Here is a 14,940-nt window from a genome sequence, read left to right as displayed (position 1 = left end):
GCTCTTTCCCTTTCATAGACTCTTAAGAATATTTGGAAATGTGGTGCAGCAAATATTAGAGGTTTATCAAGTATTTCTAAAAGCCACTACAGAGAAAGGGAAACGAAGCACAAATTTTGAAATCGAATGTATAGACAGAACTTAGGGGATGTTAAATTGGTATGTTGCAAATAAATAATACATATTGTGGCTCCAAGTGTGAGTCTGGTTGGTTGTGTTCACTAGGATTTAATTTTAATAACATCATGAATTCACGGCAGTTTTGAAATGGGGCTAATATACGGTTGTGAAGTTGACGGCAACTGCGGTATCTTTGGTTTCTTTTTGAAATGGCCAGAGTGCTGGTGGTTACGCTTCATGCTCTCATGTCTGCTTTCTCTTTCCCTGTTTTAAAATAAATGCTTGGTTTTACACGGCTTTGTGCACATGGAGGAGCTAGTTCTGACTGATGTTATTCTTTCTGTTTTAGGAGCTCCCAGATTCATTGAAGGAGCAGACACACCTGAAAGAATGGCACATAAGCAATACCCTGATTCAAATCATTCCTACATATATTGAGTTATTTCAAGCAATGAGAATTCTGGATCTGCCGAAAAACCAAATCTCATATCTTCCAGCAGAAATCGGTATGTCAACTTAGCAGGGGTCTTCCGGCCTCTGGTGTGTTAAGTAGGCAGCTGTTGGGCAGGTAACAGACACTGTGCAGACACCGTTTTTCCTCTCCTGCTGCCCCAGGAAGTGGCTGGGCAGGGCTGTTTCGAGGCTCCCCAGAGCTGCTTGTTTGCAGCATCCCTTTGGGCGGTGAGGTCGGCATCTCGCCTGTATAACTCAGCACATAGGACACTTGCCAATTGCTCAGAAACCAGAAGTTTCATGAGTGAGCAATACTTTGTTTAGGAGCTCTGTGTTTATTTTCTTTTAGTTTTAAACCTATAAACATGCAATATGCTTATTATAAATGTATTATTCCTATATATTACTCCATTGATAAATCTAGTTTAGCTTATGATGTGTCTTTTTTTTTTTTTCTTGAGACAGAGTTTCGCTCTTGTTGCCCAGGCTGGAGTGCAATGGCACAATCTTGGCTCACTGCAATCTCTGCCTCCCTGGTTCAAGCGATTCTTCTGCCTCAGCCTCCCAAGCAGCTAGGATTAGAGTCATGTGCCACCATGCCCAGCTGATTTTGTATTTTTTTTAGTAGAGAAGGGCTTTCACCATGTTAGCCAGGCTGGTCTCAAACTCCTGACCTCAGGTGATCTGCCTGCCTCGGCCTCCTAAAGTGTTGGGCTTACAGGTGTGAGCCACCGTAACCAGCCTGATGTCTTTTTGATGGATCAAAATTTTACAATTCTGTCATTATTCAGTTGTGTTATCTTAAAATGAAAATGACAGTGATCATTATTGCTTCTCTTTCTCCTGGGGTGGAAGGAGTGAAGGTCTGGGGCTGCACAGAGCTCCATTCTTACACATGTGCCCTGGGACCAGTGGTTAATCATAGTTATGTGAAAATTTACCAAAAGCCAAGACCCTGTGGGACAGGTGGCTTGTGGGGTCTCTGGTGTTCGTACACATCTTGCTGGCTGTGTCAAGACTACAAGGCTCTGATCACCCTCTTACCCAGGCCAATCTTGGGGATGTTTATGCACATAATAACCTTGAGGGATGAGGTGACACCTGCTCCCGGGCAAAGAGCAGCCTTGCTAACCACTTGCTGTAAAAGCAGTGGGTTCCCCAAGCTTGGGGTTCTCAGCCGTGATGTATATGTGCATCTAACTGGGCCATCTGCGTCACACTTGGTAGACTTAGCTGTAAGGGCAACTGACATCAGTATGCTGTCTTGGAACAGGAGCCTCGTGTCTTCTGCCAGTATCCATGAAACAGGAATAGGCAAAACTTATTAGCGTCTAAGCAGGGTAAAATCAAGTTCTAGATCCAACAAGGACAAGTACTTCTGTTTCCTTGCCTAGTTTCTGGAAAGGTAGAAAGGACCTTAGAATTTTTATGACTGAAAAGTACCATTTTTGACATGTAGGGGTCATTTACCTCCTGCCCCTTTATTTTGCAAATTGGAGAGACCCTCTGATGTTAGCTGACTGAATCATTATCATTTACATATTACACTAAGGAACTTCTTCAGAGCCTGGGCTAGAAGCCAGATTTTGGGCAAGCTCATAGTATATTTAAATAACTGGATAGAGTTTCTGAGGACTGAGTTACTTTTAAAAACTCTTTTTAGGCTGGAGGCATTGGCTCATGCCTGGAATCCCAGCACTTCGGGAGGCAAAGGCGGGCAGATCACTTGAGTCTAGGAGTTTGAGACCAGCCCGGGCAACATGGTGAAATCCCATCTCTACAAAAAGTAAAAAATTAGCCAGGCATGATGGCACGTGCCTGTGGGATCGCTTGAGCCCAGGAGGTTCAGGCTTCAGTGACTGGTGATGGCACCGCTGCACTCCAGCCTGGGTGACAGGGTGAGACCCTGTCTCAAAACAAACAAACAAACAACCAAACAAACAAACAAATAAAACTCCACCCTTTTCAAGTAGAAAGATTCTGTCCTTATACATTTGAGAAGCCACAGTGGTTGACCTAGACTCAAGGATCCTTGTTATCCTGCCAGCTGGGCTTGGGAATCCAGTGGTTGGCAGCAAGATAGATGGGGTACTAAGCATGGAGCCATCAAAAGAGGGGGGACGTCAGATTATCACCATGGGATGAGTCATGCTTACAGTTGTCTGAAATGTCATCAGAGGTCCTCCACTTAATATGTATCTTTGTTCATCTCTTGAAATGTCTTCCTTGAATTTATTGCCAGCCAGATTAATACCTGTTCTTTTTTAACTTCCCACACTACACCAATGTAATATTCATTCTTTCCTTGTGAGCCAGTTTGATTTGAGCAGTGGTTTTCACCTTGGCTACACTTTAGAATCCCCCAAAGAGCCTTAAAAATCTAAATGCCCAAGACCCACTGCAGAACAATTCCATAGGAATCTCTGGGTGCAGGGCCAGGAATCAGCATTTAACAAACTCTCTACATGATTCCCATGTGCAGCCATGGTTGAGACCACTGGTGAGGGAGTGAGGATGTGATCCTTGCACACTCAGGGGAGGAGAAGAGATTGGTGGGTGAGGGGTATCCGTGGGAGACCAATGTGGGATTGGGGCACTATACTTAATCTCTTTGCTCTTCAGTTTCTTCATCTATGAAGTGGGGATAATAGTTGTTGCTGTCATTTAGTTGTTGTGAGGATTAGATAAGGCAATAAACACCAACATATTGGGTACATACTTGTTATTCCAAGTGATTATTCAAGTGATTATTCCAAACACTCGAGTCCTGTTGGAGACATGATGGCATCCCGATAGACCTCATTCATGTGCAGGGAAAACTATTCAAACATTTTAGAAATGTGTAAAATGTAAAATCAAGCCTCTCAGTAAGCACTAAGTTTCCTGGGTATTCACATTGTACATGCACTCATGCCGTTCTACAGACCTACGTTGTAGCTGTCTATTTATAAACAGACACGTAACCATGCATGTTAAATATACTTACACACATGGGCTTACACTGTGTTCTTCAGTCTGTGCCTCACATGTTTCCCCCGACCACACCATGAAGGCGGAGGTGGACTCCAGGATCAGGCTGCCTGGGTCTTCGACCTACTGGAAGGTCACCCTGAACAAGTCATTTACTGGTTTTCAGTTTTCTCATCTGTAAAATGGGGATAACAATAGTACCTACTTCACAGGCTTGTTGTGAGGATTAAATAGGTAATACATAGAAAGCATTTAGAGTAGGTGAATCCCTGGCATTCACTAGCCATTATTATTATTATTACTATTATTAGCATCATCTTTATGTTAATGTTATCTTTCAGTATCAGAACATCTAAACCTTTCCCATTCTCCCCGGTAGCTGAGTGATGATTACGACATGATTTATTTCACTTGTTCCCAAAATATTTTAAAATGAAACTTAGTGAATTGAAGACTGACCTAAGATTTTGAAGACACAGCTGTTATCTAACTTCGAGTAACTTGAGCACATATTTTAATTTTTAAAATCTTAATTATCCTCATTTGTAGGATAAGGGTCAGAATGATCTTTAAAACATCTGCCACCTCTAAAATTCTCTAGTTGAATTTTTTTGTGAGTTAACCTATGGGAGGGAGGGGGACAATAAATCTCAGAGGCTTTAACACTCTATACCAGATTTAAGTCATATATGTATTTTATCCAACTTATAATTTTCAGTCTATTTCAAGTCAATGGAATATAATTTATCTAAATACATCCATAGCTTAGGCAAAAACAGACCACTCCCTTCTCACATGACTGAGACATATATCATATCTCCAGTTTGGAAATTCTTATGACATGTGAGTATCACAATTTTCCATCATTATAGAGGAAATTCTTAAGAAAAGAACACAATAATAAAGAGGAAAGTGTTCTTAGAATGATTTGGGTAAGGTTGTCACCCTAATTTTCTTCTAGTACTTGCTTCTTGATACTCTTTGTGTCATTAACATGGAGTATTTTGAGAAAATCCTTTTTTTACCAAAGGTAAGTATTGAGGGCATCTAGAATAAATCAGTTTTCACATGTGGGGCAAAACGAAAAGAAATGAAAATACATTAATTCAGGGCATGTTTCTCTCCTAGAGGAGCAGATATAGCTCCTAACAAACTAGGGATAAATGAAGAAACACTCAGCTGCAGGATCTGATGCTCAAGCATAGTGAGGAACTTGGGAATGAACAAAGGATTTTTAGCTCTTTTATGTTGAGCAGCTGAATTTTGTAAAGGAGGTGGGGTTTGATCTCTTATCGTGTTGTCTTATAGATCTATTGAGGGCTGATGGAGGGGAGGAGTTAGGGAGGTGTGATTACTAGACAGGGTATTCTTTTTCTCATTATTAGAGCAATTATTTTTGACATTTGACATCAAGGAATTAAGAATGACAATGAGTGGTGCTCTTAACTTCCTTGTGAAACTCCCAAGAAATTATCATTATATGGATTTAAAATAACTAATTATTGGAATTACAGATAATCCGCAATTTACAATGGTTAGATGTAAGGTTTTTCAGCTATTTGATGGTGTGAAAGCAATGTGCATTCGGTAGAAACTGCACTTTGTTCCTAGAAGGGTGCAGCTGCTAGAAAGAAAGAAAGAAAGAAAGAGAAAAGAAAAGAAAAGAAAAGAAAAGAAAAGAAAGAAAACAACAAAAGAGCAGCACTATTTACAATAGTAAAGACTTGGAACCAAACCAAATGCCCATCAATGACAGACTGCATAAAGCAAATGTGGCACACATACACCATGGAATACTCTGCAGCCACAAAAAAGGAGTTTGTGTCCTTTGCAGGGACATGGATGAAGCTGGAAGCCATCATTCTCAGCAAACGGACACCGGAACAGAAAACCAAACACTGCATATTCTCACTCATAGTGGGAGTTGAACAATGAGAACACATGGACACAGGGAGGGAACGTCACACACCAGGCCTGTTGGGGGCTGGGGGGGAAAGGGGAGGGAGAACATTAGAACAAATACCTAATGCATGTGGGGCTTAAAACCTAGATGATGGGTTGATAGGTGCAGCCAACCACCATGGCGCATGTATACTTATGTAAGAAACCTGAACATTCTGCACATGTATCCCAGAACTTAAAGTAAAACAAACAAAGAAAAAAAATTTAAAAAAAAGAAAAGAAGGAAGGAAGAAAGGAAGGGCAAGAAAGAGAAAAAAAGAAGGAAGGAAAGAAAGAAAAAAGAAAAGAAAGAAAAAGAAAGAAAGAAAGAAAGAGAAAAGAAAGAAAAGAGAGAGGGAGGGAGGGAGGGAAGCAGGAAGGAAGGAAGGAAGGAAGGAAGGAAGGAAGGAACGAACTGTGAGTACCCATACAAACATTCTGCTTTTCATTTTCGGTGCAGCATTCAATTTATTACAGGAGATATTCAACACTTTATTATAAAACAGGCTTTATGTTGGATGATTTTGCCCAACTGTAGGCTAATGTAAGTGTTCTGAGCACATTTAAGGTAGTCTAGGTGAAGCTACAATGTTTGATAGGTTAGGTGTATTAAATGCATTTTTGACTTATGATATTTTCAACGTATGATGGGCTTATTGAGGTGTAACTCCATCATAAGTTAGGGAGCATCTGTATTTAAACATTTTTACTCAAATATTGTAGGATATGGTAATTCCTTAAGCTGCTCTTTGGGCTCTAGAAACAAGGAGCCTCTATACAATTCACTGTGCTCCAGTTGCAATATCTTCCCCTTACTGGAAATTAGGTCTGAGGGCTTGGGAGAGCAGAGAGTAGGTAGGCAGCTTTCATTTCAGTTGGAAAGATCCCTGGGCATTTCAAGAAAGAATAGACAAATCAGTTATTTAAAAATATGACACACTGAAGGCATGAGCCTTGAAAGTTTTGTTTTAGATTCTGTAATATTGGACCCTTATCACACTGAAAAACTGATTTCAGAACCTCGGGTTCATGATGCTACAAGATAATGTTCATCAGATACACTCCCCCAAACCCAAATGCTAAATTATGTTTAGTTCCTTCCCCATCATTATTTACAGAGCTGTTTACTTCTTAGTTTTGTTTTTTGTTCTTAAAAGGCCTTAAATGACCTGTTCAACGGATGTTAACTTTTTCTGCTGACAGGTTGTTTAAAGAACCTGAAAGAACTCAATGTGAGTTTCAACCATCTGAAGAGCATTCCTCCAGAATTGGGAGATTGTGAAAATCTAGACAGACTGGATTGTTCTGGAAATCTAGAATTAATGGAGCTGCCCTTTGAAGTAAGAGATAAACATTTCTGCACTACGATTTACTTTTATTTGGTTTATGACATAGAATGGTCTATAATATGGCAAGAAGTTTTAACATATGAAATCTATCTTTATTACATCACCTTTTCCTGACATTTCAATCACCATATACTGGTCTTTAAAAACTTTTTTTTTTTTGAGATGGAGTCTTGCTCTGTCACCCAGGCTGGAGTGCTGTGGTGCGATCTCGGCTCACTGCAGGTTTCGCCTCCTGGGTTCAAGCAATTCTTCTGCCTCAGCCTCCTGAGTAGCTGGGACTATAGGTGCACACCACCACATCTGGCTAATTTTTGTATTTTTAGTAGAGATGGGGTTTCGCTATGTTGGCCAGGCTGGTCTCTAACTCCTGACCTCAAGTGATCCACCTGCCTCGGCCTCCCAGAGTGCTGGAATTATAGGCGTGGGCCACTGCACCTGTCCTTTAAAAACATTTTATACTAGGTCAGAACCCGAATTTAAGTTCAGAAATGCTATCAAAGGAAAACCAGGCAAAATTTCACACAATAAATTTTTATTTAATGCTTGTTGATGCTTGTAATATATGATGCCTGTTGTCTCTAATGCAGATCCTAATTTATTTATCCAAAACGGTAAAATTGAAAATAAAAGGGGTAAAATTTTTTTATATACTCATAGCAAAACTTGTAGATGACTAAAGTAGTCCTACAGATAGGATTTAAGAAATCCACTAATTTAAAAATATTCATTAGTTTCTTTTGGTCTGTATTCATAGAAAAATGATTTTAAATCATTTCTGATAAAGTGGAGCACATAAAAGTGGACAATTTTTAATGCCAAATTAAACTCAATAAGCATCTCATGCTGGAGTGAGAGAAGGATCTCGCAATGCTACTGGTAATGAATGGGCTATAAATGGTGATTGCTGGTGACAAGGCACTGGACACCGATTGCCATCCTAGAAGGGGCATTATTTGCCTTTCCTGAATGCTTCAGGGTATAGGAGGAAGTGGCTGCTTCTAAGCTGTTAGCACCCATTCTACCCTGGGAGATGCCCAGCAGGTGTCCTGGTGAGGGTGCACAGCCAGGGGTCATGGCTTCCTGCACAGATCCACTCATACCCCAGTCTTTTCCAGTTCAGGCAATGGCTCAATCTCCACACAGATGTTAAGGCTGGAAGTAAATTAAGTCATCCTTAACCTCTCTTCTCCCATGTGCCCTATCCAATCCATAAATAAATCCTGTTGAGCATGCCCTCCAGAATATATTCTGTGTAACCATTTTCATCACCTTCCCACTGCCACACTGGTCAAGACAGTGTTGTCTGTCATCTGGACTGGGGCAACAGCCTCCCTGTTTGCTTCTCTGTCCCTTCTTCTACCTTTTCCTCCTTCATTGAAGTGTAATCTACATACCATACAACTCACCCATTACAAGTGTACAGATTCAAATTTAGGCCATTTCCATCACTCCTCCCCACTACCCCCAATTATCTCTTGCACCTTTGATATGAATCCCCATTCCCACTCCCAAGACTAGGCAACATGGGAGATAGAGGCTGCAGTGAGCTGAGGTCTCTCCACTGCACTCCAGACTGGACGACAGAGTGAAACTCCATCTCAAAAAAAAAAAAAAAAACAAAACAAAACAACTCTAACTATAATTGTTGAATTGTCTCTTTGTCCTTTTAATTCCATCAGTTTTTACTTCATATATTTTAGTTGTTAGTTGCGTATACATTTATGATTCTTGCATCTTCCTGACCTATGTCAGGGGAACTCCTGCTATTGACCCTTTTATTATTATGAAATGTCCTTCTTTATTCCTAACAATATTGTTTCTTAAATATAATTTGTCTGATATTAATATAGTCACTCTATCTCTCTTATAGTTATGTTTTACATGATGATATGGTGATATGGTTTGGCTGTGTCCCCACCCAAATCTCATCTTGAATTGCAGCTCCCATAATTCCCACACGTCGTGGGAAGGACCTGGTGGGAGGTAATTGAATCATGGGAGCAGGTCTTTCTTGTGCTGTTCTCATGAGAATAAGTCTCATGAGATCTGGTGGCTTTATAAATGGGAGTTCCTCTGCATAACCTCTCTTTTTGCCTGCTGCCACGTAAGACGTGCCTTCGCTTCTCCTTTGCCTTCCACCACGATTGTGAGGCCTCCCCAGCCATGTGGAACTATGAATCCATTAAACCTCTTTACTTTATAAATTACCTGGTATTGTTTATATCTTTATTAGCAGTGTGAGAATAAACTAATACACATTATATATATATATCTATTTCCATCTTTTTTACTTTTAACTTATTTGTATCTTTGATTCTAAGTTGTGTTTCCTATAGCCAGCATATAGTTGGATTTTTTGGTAAAACCCGACTAACAATCTGTGTCTTTTGACTCATTAGTATACCATTTTTTTTCTTCTGTTGATTTTTAAAAACTATTTTTTGTTTTTATTTTTGTGTGTGCTTATTCTAGAGATTACAATATTCTTCTTAATTTAACACAATCTACTGCAGCTTAGTAATAACTTAATTCTGGTAAAATATAAAAACTTTTGCCCCAATATAGCTCCATTACATTCATCCTTTGTATTTTTATTGTCACATATTTACATCTATATATCAAAAATAAAAAATACAGTGTTGTAACTATTGCTTAATATTTTATATATATATATATTTCTTTTCTTTTCTTTTTCCTTTTTTTGTGTGCAGTGGCATAATCTCAGCTCACTGGAACCTCCACTATCCGGGTTCAAGTGATTCTCCTGACTCAGCCTCCCAAGTAGTTGGGATTACAGGTTGCACCACCACATCTGGCTAATTTTTGTATTTTCAGTAGAGATGGGGTTTTGCCATGGTGTCCAGGCTGGTCTTGAACTTCTGGGCTCAAGCAATCTGTCCACCTCAGCCTCCCAAACTGCTAGAATTACAGGCATGAGCAACCAAGCCCAGCTTGCACTGATAATTTTTAGCAATATAAAATCCTGGAAGGCAGCTGCAATGTATTATTTATCTTAACTTCCCTACCCATACACAGTGAATGACACATCCGAGGTGCTCCAAAATACATCCTGTATTGATCTGCTTTGCGTATATTCATAGAAATGCCTTTGGGAAAGAAATATCAATCTTAAAATTGTTGGTTGAACTTTATTCCCACTCTTATAAAAGTAATTAGAACATTTTGTTATTCATTTCTAGTTAAGTAATTTGAAGCAAGTTACATTTGTAGATATCTCAGCAAACAAGTTTTCCAGTGTCCCGATCTGTGTCCTGCGGATGTCGAATTTGCAGTGGTTGGATATCAGCAACAATAACCTGATCGACCTGCCTCAAGATATAGACAGGTAGCTACTTGCATTCTAAGGTGAGGTGTATGTATTAGTTACTAACGCTTCAAACACTGTTAACATTTAAAACATGTATAGTACCTGAATGTTCTTTGGAATCAACTAATTTTCCAGAGTTTATTGTTTCCAGGAAATCAGTTTCCAAAGAAATTATAGAATCAGACAGTTTCCAGTCTGCATCATACATGTATGTGTTTACGTGCATTTGAACACCTCTTCATTGTCTTGATGAACTTTAATTTGCTTTAGTCTTCCATAGAATGGCACCATTAACTTTCCTTCACTCTACAGAAGTGGAGAAGTTAATTTATTAATTATAGAATGGAAACATATCACTCTATGTTTAGAATAGCAATGAGGACAAATTTTATTAGTTTCATTTGTTGATTCATTATACATAAACTTTCAAACAAAATTGATATGCTTAGCCAGGTTTTCAAATTATATTCTTTCAAATTAAAAATATACATATTTTAAAATTTTTATTTTTTGTTGAGACAGGGTCTTGCTTTGTTTCTCAGGCTGGTCTCAAACTCCTGGGTGCAAGCAATCCTTCTGCCTTGGCTTCTCAAAGTTCTGGGATTGCAGGCATGAGCCACCGTGCCTGGCCCAAATTAGATTCTTGCAGCTATTTCATGTTTTTAAAAATAAGAGTTATCATGTAAGATTCAGTCATTCACTTATAATATTATCAGACTCCTGTATGGCAAGCCTAGAGAATGGGATGGGTTTAAAGTGGTAAATGAAACACAATCTCTGGCATCCTGGAATCTACAATTTTTTTTTGTTTTTTGAGACAGAGTCCTGCTAGTTGCCCAGGCAGGAGTGCAGTAGTGCAGTCATGGCTCACTGCAGGCTCGACTGCTTGGGCTCATGCAATTCCCTCACCTCAGCCTCCCAAGTAGCTGGAGCCACAGATGTGTGGCCTGGCTAATTTTTTAAATCACGCCTGGCTAATTTTTTAAAATAATTTTTTTGTGGAGACAAGGTCTTGCTATATTACCCAGGCTGGTCTTGAATTCCTGGACTCGCGTGATCCTCCTGCCTCAGCCTCCCAAAGTGCTGGGATTACAGGCATGAGCCACCATGCCTGGCCTACAATCTTTTTTATAAAGAAACACAAGCAAGCTATGGTGACACAGAGGCCAGCAGTGGCTTCGGCCTGAATGCCATCTTGTATGACTTTTCTTTATTCCTGATACATGTGATATGTATTGATGCTTTCCAGGCTTTTGAGACTAAGAGGGGATCTTTTAGTTTGCAACATGGGAACTTTATGAAATATCTGTGTGATAAGCCAAAGTTTTGGAAATAAATGAAAGAAAAATTCCCGGGGGGAGGCCACTGAGTTAGAATAAAATGGAAAACAGAATAAGACATGTTTGAAACGTATTTTGCTGATTTACTTTTCACTCTGCAGTTGCCTTCCTGTTTTAAAGTTGGAAAATGTGATGACAGAAGGATAATAACTGGGCTTTAAAGATATACAAGAGGAGGCTGGGCACAGTGGCTCTTGCCTGGAATCCTTGCACTTTGGGAGACCAAGGAAGGAGGATTACTTAAAGCCAGGAGTTCAAGACAAGCCTAGGCAACATAGTGAGACCCTGTCTCTCTCATTAAAAAAAAAAAAAGATGTACAAAAGGAAGTACATTGCTAAAATCTGTTTATTCTCATTTTCATTCCAGTATGATTGCCTTCCCATGCCCTGTTAACCCTTGTAAATGCAGTCAACTCTCAGAAGGGACATACAGATATTTGAGGCTCCATCATGGCCTAGTGTGTATTGTGTGGTATGCTTAACCCACTGCTATAGCTGTGTCTTCAACTGGTGATTAAGTCAGTAAAAACTTACAAAAAATCATGTCACCTGGCATGACTTTAGTTATTTAAAACTTAGGCAGTGCATAGTGGCTCATGCCTGTAATCTTAACACTTTGCGAGGCTGAGGCAGGCAGACTGCTTGAGCCCAGGAGTTCAAGACCAGCCTGGGCACTATGGCAAGACCCTCTGTCTCTACAAAAAATACAAAAAATAATTAGCTGGGCATGGTGGCATGTGCTTGTAGTCAGGAGGCTGAGGTGGGAGGATCTTTTGAGCCCAGGAGGTTGAGGCTGCAGTGAGCCGAGATTATGCCACTGCACTCCAACCTGGGCAACACAATAAGCCCCTGTCTCAAAAAAACAAACAAACAAACAAACAAAAAACACAACAAGAACAAAACTTAGAATAAGTTGGTTCTCATAAAGGTCACATGGATAAAATAAAGTAGGGACTTCCTATTAGAATTTATTTGTAATTCACATTGGTTTTCTTAGCTATGATGCCAAGTTCAGTGTTATGATTGTTTTTACCTCTTCTTAGGCTAGAAGAGCTGCAGAGCTTTCTCTTGTATAAAAACAAGTTGACCTACCTTCCCTACTCCATGCTGAACCTGAAGAAGCTCACTCTGTTAGTCGTCAGTGGGGACCATTTGGTGGAGCTCCCAACTGCCCTTTGTGACTCGTCCACACCTTTAAAGTGAGTAGCCCAGAAATCCCAGCAGACACACTCAGACACAGGTAAGGAGTGAGCAACACTGGAGCCTGGGCAGCTGTCTCAGGACCCGGATTAGATGCCTCTCATACTCTGAGAACCTGTTCCCAACTCACAGAAATTCTGGTGACATTTTACAGGATTTTGGAGTTTGTGGCATATGACACGAGGAAGAGGCATAGGGTTCAGAGGATTTCTGCACAAATGCTGCATGCTGGTTGGTGGTGTTGCAGGACTTATGTCCAGGGCCCATGGTCTTTCGCTCAGTGCTCACATCGCTGCCGGCCTGGAGGGGTCAGCAGATGTTGAAAGGACCCTCCCTGGTTGCTTCACCCTTCTTTAGGTTTCCTTAAGTGAACCTATAAACCACCCATGACTAAGAAAAACCATCCATGCAACTGGGGTGAGATGGAAATGGAATTGAAAAGTCCTAGCTCCACCTTTCCCAGAAATGACTCCAAGGTAGCTGATGGCTCCCTGGCAGCACATCCTCCCAGAATCTGGAGCTTTGGGGTTGCCCCATTAATTCTACCTGAGACCATTTTTGTCCATCCCCAGCGGTTTGGGCCCTCCCCACATTCTTCACATGAGGCTGCTTTAGTAAGAGCCACCTTCTCTCTGTCCAGAGACCCATTAGCCTTGAACACCAGGAGGCTGTTAACACAACCACTAGCCAGAATATTTCCCCAGGACTCCTAGTTCTTCAGTGGTAAGTGCTTACTATCAGCAGAGTTCAATCTTATCTTCCTGTCCTTGCAATAAATGCATGGCAAACAAAGAGGTTTGACTGCTGCAAAGAAAGAGACCAACTTCATATCTGTATAAGCACAAGATAAACAGGGTGTAAGACATCTCATGCATGCCCTACTCTGCCCCTTCCACCAAAATAGGTCTTCCACTGTGCTTGGCTGTGTGTGGAATATTGTTTGAATAAGAAGAGGACCACCGGTGAGAGGGGTAGCAGGATTCCTCTCTAGAGCCCCTTCCACATCCAGCCCCTGGAAGTAGGCTTGGCAGCTTCATGTCTCATAGCAGTCAGGGTAAACCTGTCACCTAACTAAAGTAATTTCAAATGATATAATTGTAGGACTCAGAAATCTAAGAGAATCAGATGGAAGCTCTTTGAATTATTGAAATTTCAATAAAAAGAATAGATACAAGTTTGCAGAAAAATTTAATAGCTTACTGATTTCTTAGAAATAACCTGTAGAAGTTCAAGACCAGCCTGACTAACATGGTGAAACCCCGTCTCTACTAAAAATACAAAAAATTAGCTGGCAACAGTGATGGACACCTGTAATCCCAGCTACTCAGGAGGCTGAGGCAGGAGAATCGCTTGAAACCGGGAGGTGGACGTTGCAATGAGCTGAGATCGTGCTGCTGCACTCAGCCTGGCGACAGAGAGAGACTCCACCAAAAACAAACAAACAAACAAACAAACAAACAAACAAACAAAAAACAGCCTGGCGTGGTGGCATGTGCCTGTAGTCCCAGCTACCTGAGAGGCTGACGTGCAAGGGTCACTTGAGCTTGGGAGATCGAGGCTGCAGTGAGCCATGATTGTGCACCACTGCACTGCAGCCTGGACGACAGAGCAAGACCCTATCTGAAAAAAAAAAAAAAAAAAAAAAAAGAATTACAGCATATTTAGAAGGGGTGATCTCAAAATGATGCAATGCTGGGCAATGATTTGTAGGTGAGTTATTGGAAGAGAATAGGTAGTCCTGAAATCAATGCTAATACATGATATAGGAATTTTCATAAGCAACTGGGGATTTCATATGGTATGAAGAAACTGGCTAGTGATAAAGCCTGTTCTTCACTTTATAGCATAAGAAATCTTGGAGTACATAGCTATATATGCCATATATAGTTAATATCACAAATATATGGCGTAAATAGCATATGGAAAGAAAACTAGACCAAGAAACAAGTCAAATAAGAAAAGAAAGTTATAAAAAGAATAAGAAATGCCATGTTAATGATGATGGCTTGATCCCTTTGAACACTTATACACTTATCCCTTAAAAGAGTCTACTAAAATGAAAGGAAAAAATGTAAAATATGAGAAATCTCAAATTTTTATGAGATACCTCGAGTAGACAGAATAGCAGTCATTGATGAAAGTGAGGTGAAACAAACCAAATCCCGGAGAACAAGCCGAGGAGCAAGCCAATCTGTCCTGAAGATGCTTGGTGGCCAGAAATGTCGGTACAGGGAGGTGT

At 40.4% G+C, this 14,940-nt stretch overlaps 1 protein-coding gene across 6 annotated transcripts in view; it reads left to right on the top strand.

Annotated features, from left to right (window-relative positions):
- LRRC2 (leucine rich repeat containing 2) overlaps positions 1-14,940 on the top strand; it is an 89,813-nt gene that overhangs the window by 31,465 nt on the left and 43,408 nt on the right. For all 6 annotated transcript variants that reach the window (XR_013413836.1, XM_077992316.1, XM_077992313.1 and 3 more), the window contains exons 4-7: positions 470-626; positions 6,688-6,824; positions 10,034-10,179; positions 12,545-12,700. Coding sequence is in view for 5 of the 6 variants with exons in the window: in XM_077992313.1 (XP_077848439.1) it covers positions 470-626; positions 6,688-6,824; positions 10,034-10,179; positions 12,545-12,700 (596 nt within the window). In the remaining variant the exon portion in view is untranslated. The remainder of the gene's footprint in view (positions 1-469; positions 627-6,687; positions 6,825-10,033; positions 10,180-12,544; positions 12,701-14,940) is intronic.

The sequence above is a fragment of the Macaca mulatta genome, chromosome 2 (genome assembly GCF_049350105.2).
Source record: "Macaca mulatta isolate MMU2019108-1 chromosome 2, T2T-MMU8v2.0, whole genome shotgun sequence".
In the NCBI taxonomy this organism is placed as follows: Eukaryota; Metazoa; Chordata; class Mammalia; order Primates; family Cercopithecidae; genus Macaca; species Macaca mulatta.
The sequence above is the reverse complement of the archived record's forward strand: the minus strand, read 5'-3'. Positions and strand labels throughout refer to the sequence as shown.